The sequence below is a fragment of the Propithecus coquereli genome, unplaced genomic scaffold (assembly GCF_000956105.1).
Source record: "Propithecus coquereli isolate 6110/MARCELLA unplaced genomic scaffold, Pcoq_1.0 Scaffold33, whole genome shotgun sequence".
In the NCBI taxonomy this organism is placed as follows: domain Eukaryota; kingdom Metazoa; phylum Chordata; class Mammalia; order Primates; family Indriidae; genus Propithecus; species Propithecus coquereli.
In genome coordinates, this window is record NW_012148952.1 from 5307828 (window position 1) to 5315914 (window position 8087).

Sequence of the window (8087 nt, forward strand, 5' to 3'; positions counted from 1 at the left end):
CAGCCTCTCCGTGCTTCCCCTGGACTCTTCTCACATCAGTTACAATTCTGTCATCTTCACAATCTTGGAAACTCTTTAAGACATTATCTCAAGTGGTCACTGATGCAGCCTCGTGCAGTAAATAGGGGCAGATATTATCCTCATGGGACACCGCGACAGCTGACACCCCGAGAGATTAGGTGATGCCCCAATGGCCAGTGAGTGAACCGGAGGCCTCCTGCTTCTGGCCCAGCCCCTTGCCCACTAAGCTACGATGATCTTACTCATCTTTTTGTGCCCAGAGCCTAGCATGGGCCTTGGACGAAATAGGTGCTTCCCAGCTCATTTATTGAGTAGACGAGCAGCTTTACCACCTCTCACACAACCAACACATTTGCTGTCTGACAAAAACAAGGCCTAAGCCTTTGCTGGCCCCACGTTGGAGACACAGCCATTGCCTTGTTGCTTTGTCACTGGTTCTTGGTTGACTCACAAGGCTGTTTGGAAAGTTAGCTGTGAGCCAGGCATGTTCGTTTCTGTGGTGCCATTAACAAATTGCCGTAGACTTGGTGGCTTAAAACAACAGAAATTTATTCTCTCACAGTTTTGTAGGCCAAAAGTCCAAAATCAAGATAGGGCTACTGTCCCTCTGAAGGCTCTAGGGAAGGAGACTTCCTTGCCTTCTCCAGCTTCCGATGCCTCAGGCCTTCCTTGGCTTGTGGCTGCATCACTCCAATCTCTGTCTCCATCTTCACATGACCTTCCCTCTGTGTCTCTTACACAGACATCTGGCATTGGATGTAGGGCCAGCTCGGTTAGTCCAGGATGATCCCATCTTGAGATCATTAACTTAATTACATCTTCAAAGACCTTTTTCCAAATGAGGTAATATTCACTGGTGGCGGGGGTCAGGACTTAGACATGTCTTTTGAAGGGGCCACCATTCAACCCACTACACCCAGGAATAATTTTTTAGGCTTTATTTCTTTTTTTGTAAATATGGATAGTGTCATCATTTTATGTCAATATTACTAAATGTAAACAAGGAAAAGCAAAAGCACATTTTTTAAAGATTAAATGATCTATGGATTCTATATAAAACGAAGGCATCCTGATGCTAAGGAACAGGGAACATTCTCTCTATCATTTATTTTTAAGACAGGGATGCTCCTTTGGATTGAGATTTATGGTCACAGAAGTGGTCTGATGTTTTGTGAGGGTCTCGTGGATATTCGTTTTATCTGTTCTAAGGAGGAAAAAGGGTTAACTTTGGGGGGGTAACCTAAGTTACCTCCAAACTTTCATGTCAAAAGGAAAACTTTTTAAAAGCAACATTAGTAACAGAGACTTTACTTATAAATTTTTCAATAAAAATTATTTTATTTTCCATATGATGTTTGCATAAATCACCCTCCACTCTCCAAAGAGGACTCAACAGCTATTAACCTAAAAATAACATCAAGAATGAAATTGCCACCCATCAAATATAAGGATAATAAAATTGTGATGCCGTGGCACATGCCGGCAGTCCCAGCTACTCAGGAGGCTGAGGCGGGGGGACTGCTTGCCCAGGAGTTCGAGACTAGCCTGGGCAACATAGCAAGGCCCCATCTCAGTAAGATAAATAAGTAAATAATTCTAACTTTTGTGTTTCTTCCAAGCTATCAAGGAGGACTCCGTGGATGTTCGCTCTTACATTGCTCGTTCCCTCATTGACGGCTTCGAAGGCCCCTCTGGTTACAGCCAGAGGTTTGGGTTGCACCATGTCAACTTCAACGACAGCAGCAAGCCGAGGACTCCCAGGAAATCTGCCTACTTTTTCACCAGCATCATTGAAAAGAATGGTTTCCTCACCAAGGTAGCAAAAACACCACCACCACCAAAAACAGCCATTTTTCCCTCCAAAATCAAAGCCTTCACTTTTCCATCTGAGGTGCCCTCGAAGGCTAAAATCGTTTGGGAGAAGTTCTCCAACCAACCCAAGTTTGAAAGAGATTTGTTCTATCACGGCACTTTCCGGGACGACTTTCTGTGGGGCGTGTCCTCATCAGCCTATCAGATCGAGGGAGCTTGGGACGCGGATGGCAAAGGCCCCAGCATTTGGGATAACTTTACCCACACCCCAGGGAGCAATGTGAAGGAAAATGCCACCGGAGACATAGCCTGTGACAGCTATAACCAACTGGATGCCGACCTGAACATGCTTCGCGCTTTGAAGGTCAAGACCTATCGCTTCTCTCTTTCCTGGTCTCGGATTTTCCCAACTGGGAGAAACAGTTCCATCAACAATCACGGTGTTGATTACTACAACAGGCTGATCGATGGCTTGGTGGCCAGCAACATCGCTCCCATGGTGACACTGTTCCACTGGGACCTGCCCCAGGCCCTCCAGGATATCGGCGGCTGGGAGAACCCTTCCTTGATTGAGTTGTTTGACAGCTATGCAGACTTTTGTTTCCAGACCTTTGGTGACAGAGTCAAGTTCTGGATGACCTTCAATGAGCCCGCGTACCAGGCCTGGTGGGGTTACGGCTCAGGGGAGTTTGCCCCGGGTGTGAAGGACCCTGGCTGGGCACCCTATAGGGTTGCCCACGCGGTCATCAAAGCTCATGCCAGAGTCTATCACACTTACGACGAGAAATACAGGCAGGAGCAGAAGGGGGTCGTCTCGTTGAGCCTCAGCGCACGTTGGGCAGAGCCCAAGTCGCCAGGGGTCCCGAGAGATGTGGAAGCAGCCGACCGAATGCTGCAGTTCTCCCTGGGCTGGTTTGCCCACCCCATTTTTAGAAACGGAGACTACCCTGATGCCATGAAGTGGAAAGTGGGGAACAGGAGTGAACTACAACATTTAGCCACCTCCCGCCTGCCGAGCTTCACTGAGGAAGAGAAGAACTACATTAGGGCCACGGCCGACGTCTTCTGCCTCAACTCCTACTACTCCAGAATCGTGCAGCACAAAACACCCAGTCTGAACCCACCCTCCTATGAAGATGACCAGGAGATAGCCGAGGAGGAGGACTCTTCCTGGCCTTCCACGGCCTTGGGCAGAGCTGTGCCCTGGGGGATACGAAGGCTGCTGAACTGGATCAAGGAAGAGTATGGGGACATCCCCATCTACATCACCGAAAACGGGGCGGGGCTGACAAATCCGAAACTGGAGGATACCGACCGGATATTCTACCACAAGACCTACATCAATGAAGCTTTGAAAGGTACGTGAAGGTTCAGTTCCCCTTAAAAAGCTTCCACCATTCCACAGGTCATGTGCTAAAATGGTTTGCCAAGGTGGTTTATGAACCATCGAGAAATCTCTTTCTTACGCCCTAATCCGTAATTCTTTACCTGTTTGGGGGGTCACATATCCCCTGAGAAGCTTGGGGGGAAAGGAAGCTATGATCGTCTCCCCAGAGAAAAAACACGAATGTACACACATAGAATTCCCACAAGAATATTTTCATTGGCCTATTCGTTCATTACTGAGCAACCGCTGTGTGACAAGCTCTACTGTAGGTGTTGGGGATACAGCGGTGAACAAAACGTAAATTTCTGCCCTCCTGGCGCTTATATTCTGGTGGGTTCCAGATGATAAGAACAAGAAACTCTTCTGTAAATTCACACTTCTGTGCTTATCTTCTAAAATGGGCTGAGGCTCTTGAATTTGAGATATATCCGTTTACCCCAACAAAAGAATTTAATTTTGGGAAGATCGGTCATTAATACTTGTTGTGGGTTCATCAGTGCTGGCAAAAATGTAAGACCAACAAGATGATCTGTCCGTCTCTCAGGGCGCACATCACTTTGTGTACAAGTTGGTGGTTTAGGACCACGGTCTCAAGTGGAGGGGCCAGCACTTGGCTGGGTTTCCTGGGGGTCCTGCCTCCTGCTGTAAGGCTCTCCTCTGCTCCCTTTGGAATGTTCCCAGCCTACAGGCTTGATGGCGTAGACCTCCGAGGGTACTCCGCCTGGTCTCTGATGGACAACTTTGAGTGGCTCCATGGCTACACGGTCAAGTTTGGACTGTACCATGTCGACTTCGATGATGTGAACAGGCCTCGAACAGCAAGAGCCTCCGCCAGGTACTACACGGAGGTCATTACCAACAACGGCATGCCGCTGCCCCAGGAGGACGAGTTTGTGTATGGGCAGTTTCCCAAGGGCTTCATCTGGAGTGCAGCTTCTGCTGCATATCAGGTGAGGCGTTCTGGGTGGTCAGACACCACTGACTGCACACCTACTATGCACCAGGCTCTGGGTTTGGTGCTGAAGAGGACAGACACGTGAGCAGGAGGTTCTAGCAGGCGTGTGGACAGTAGCACATGCTTCGGGAGGTCCTCTTCTGGACAGCCAGGCTTCTGCACAGCCCCCAATTTGCCCAGACCAGCACGGTGAGATGAACCGTGCTGAGATGGGTGTTTGCCGGGCCAGATGCAGCACGGGGAGCCTAGGCAGAAACACTTGGGCAAAGACATGCAAATACAGTCACGCGTCCCTTGACATTCTGAGAAATGCTTCCATTAGGCGATTTTGTCTTTGGGCGAGCATCATAGCGCACTCACAAACCTAGACGGCATAGCCTGCTGTACACCTAGGCTCCCAGGCTGCAAACCTACAGCACATTACTGTGCAGAATACTGCAGGCAGTTGTAACGCAAGAAGTGTTCGTGTGTCTAAATATATCTGAACATAGCAAAGGTGCAGTAAACATACTGTGTAATGGGTAAAAAATGGAGCACTTGATAGCACTCACCAGGACTGGAGCTTGCTCTGGGTGCGCGAGTGAGCAGTGAGTGGATGATACAGTGCACTGCTGTGGACTTTATAAACACTGGACACTTAGGCTACACTAAATTTATTTAAAAATTTCTTTCTTCAATAATAAATTAACCTTGGCTTACCTATAATTTTTTACTTTATAAGCTTTTTGATGTTTGACTTTTGTGATAACACTTAGCTTAAAACACAAACGCATCGTACAGCTGTGCAAAAATGTTTTCTTTCTTTGTGTTCTTATTCTATAAACTTTTTTCTAGTTTTGAATCTTTAAATTTTTTTTGCTTTTTAAACTTTTTTTTGTTAAAAACTAAGACACAACCACACACATTGGCTAGGCCTACACAGGGTCAGGATCATCCACCTCCTCATCTTGTCCCACTGGAAGTTCTTGGGGCAGTAACACCCACGGAGCTGTCATCTCCTTGAATAACACCTTCTCTGGAGCACCCCCTGAAGGACCTGCCTGAGGCTGTTTCACAGTTGACTTTTTTGCTAATAAGTAGAAGGAGTACACTCTCAAATAACCACAAATACAGTGTAGTAAATAAGTAAATCAGTAACAGAGTCATTTATCACCACTGTCGAGTATTACACACCGCACACAGTTGTCTGTGCTGTGTGTCGCTTTGCCTGGCACCACAGTGGATGCGTTCCCACCAGCGTCACCACACACGTGAGTAGCGTGTGCTATGATGTCACTAGGCGGTAGGAATTCTTCAACTCCATTATAACCTTAGGAGACCACCGTCCTGCACGCCGTTCGTTGTTAACCACGACGTTATTACGCGGCTCTAAACGTGGGCTCTTTCGGGTGCCCTAACAACATCCTACCGTTACCTTATTCATGCCAAATGAAGCTCACTAATGCAGAAAATAGGATGGTTTTATTTTTTCCTGGAAAAATGAAGTACTTAGTATAAAAAGGCAAGAGTGCCTTGCCGGGCAGTCAGCGGCGGGTCCCTGCTTTCCAAGTTCCGCCTCGTCTGTCTTCTCTGAGGCAGGGGTGGGTCATGTCACGAGGATAGAAAAGGCTGCCGGAAGTCAGGCCCTGGAGCGGGTGGCCAGACTCCCAGAGGAGGTGAGGCTGAGAAAGGTGACTTGGCACTCACCCAGTGACAGAAAGGAACTTGTGAGCGTTTGACTGAATGACTTAATCAGACCATGTCTTGTCATCTTGAGATCGAAGGTGCGTGGAGAGCAGATGGCAAAGGACTCAGCATTTGGGACACGTTTACTCACTCGCCGCTGCGGGTTGAGAACGATGACATTGGAGACGTGGCCTGCGACAGTTACCACAAGATTGATGAGGACGTGGTGGCCCTGCAGAACCTGGGCGTCTCCCACTATCGCTTTTCCATCTCCTGGACCCGCATCCTCCCGGATGGCACCACCAACTACGTCAGTGAGGCGGGCCTCGGCTACTACTCGCGGCTCATTGACGCGCTGCTGGCCGCCAACATCCAGCCCCAGGTAGGGCGGGCCCTGGGCAGGCCCCAGCTAAGGCCACGTGCAGGAGTCGGCTGGGTGGGGCAGCACATGTATTGTTAAAAGAAATGCTATTTTCAAATTTAATTTTGAAACTATCAATAAATTCACAGGGTGCACAATTTAAAAAGCATAAAACAGTTTCCTTCCCAACCGTGACCCTCAGCCATCCAGTTCCCCTCCCTGGAAGCAATTTACCCCTCCCCCCAAAGGAAAAACTTTCAGGCCTTTTTGTCTCTCTTTTTTTTTTTTTGAGACAGAGTCTCACTCTTTTGCCCTGGCTAGAGTGAGTGCCGTGGCATTAGCTTAGCTCACTGCAACCTCACACTCCTGGGCTCAAGCGATCCTCCTGTCTCAGCCTCCTGAGTAGCTGGGAGTACAGGCATATGCCACCATGCCTGGCTAATTTTTCCTATTTTTAGTAGAGACGGGATCTTGCTCTTGCTCAGGCTGGTCTCAAACTCCTGAGCTCAAGCAGTCCTCCTGCCTCGGCCTCCCAGAGTGCTAGGATTACAGGCGTGAGCCACCGCGCCTGGCCTTTTTGTCTCATCATTCACTCTCAGGTTTAGCAGCGGACATTTGTGCCGGCACGTCTGACATCAAGGGCTTCCCATGGAAAGCACGACTAATGGAACTACTGATCCACCCTTGCCACAGGTGACCATTTACCACTGGGACCTGCCCCAGACACTCCAGGATGTGGGAGGCTGGGAGAATGAGACCATCGTGCAGCGATTTAAGGAGTATGCAGATGTGCTCTTCCGGAGGCTGGGAGACAAGGTGAAGTTTTGGATCACACTGAATGAGCCCTACGTCATTGCCAACCAGGGCTACGGCTATGGGGTATCAGCTCCAGGTAAAGGTCCCAGGCCTCACTTGTCTCTTTGGCATGTGGCACTCTTAGTACATCGGGAAATGAAATCCAGGGGTGGCAGGAGGAGGCTGCCAAGAACACCCCACGGCAGTGCCCCAGAAATCCTGCTCCTGCTCGGGGCCGCGGAGGTCTCCCTTCCGACACCTTGGCGCTAAACAGCCATACCTCAAGATAACAGCATTTCCTTGCTCTTTGACTCTAACCTGCCTCGGGCGGGAGGCTCTCTGAGGTCAGGGACGTGGGCAGATGGATACAGGGAAGGAGAATTGTCAGGCCGCACAGTAGGGCCATAGTCTGTTTCCTGCAAGGTTCTGATCATTGATCTGGCGGAGCTGAGCTCACATAATAATAAGTGAAACCTGACTTGACCCGACACGAGGCTGCTGTGGTCTTTATCCCACTTAGTCTGAACATTCCTGAGTCCCGCTGCAGGGGCACAGGTGTGTCTGACTGCGGAGAGCTGTCCTGGGCCCTGCGGGGTGATAGGAAATATATGATCTGTGTGACATAATACTTTTCTCAAATACAGAAAGCGTTTAATTCCGAAACACATCTGACCCTAAGGATTTTTTTTCTTTTATTTTTAGTTGACATGTAATAATTATACATATTTGTGGAGAACAGAGTGATATTGTGATATAATATGTAATGATCAAATCAAGGTAATTAGCACATGCATCATTTCTTTGGGGTGTGAACATTCAAAACCCTCTCTTCTAGCTTTTTGCAAATATACACTAAATTATTCACTATAGTCACCCTCCAATGCTACAGAACACTGGAACTTACTCTTCTCATCCAGCTGTAACTTTGTATCCATTAACCAACCTCTCACCACACTCTCTCTTCCTCCCCTTCCCAGCTTCTAAAAACCACAATTCTGGCTGGGCGCGGTGGCTCACGCCTGTAATCCTAGCACTCTGGGAGGCCGAGGCGGGCGGATTGTTTGAGCTCAGGAGTTCGAAACCAGCCTGAG

General features: G+C 48.6%; 1 protein-coding gene across 1 annotated transcript in view; it reads left to right on the top strand.

The window, feature by feature from the left end:
* The window catches only part of LCT (lactase), a 45305-nt gene that overhangs the window by 26756 nt on the left and 10462 nt on the right, over positions 1 to 8087 (top strand). Inside the window, exons 8-11 of the mRNA XM_012650517.1 lie at positions 1641 to 3191; positions 3902 to 4170; positions 5932 to 6222; positions 6895 to 7106. Coding sequence (XP_012505971.1) covers positions 1641 to 3191; positions 3902 to 4170; positions 5932 to 6222; positions 6895 to 7106 — 2323 coding nt within the window. The remainder of the gene's footprint in view (positions 1 to 1640; positions 3192 to 3901; positions 4171 to 5931; positions 6223 to 6894; positions 7107 to 8087) is intronic.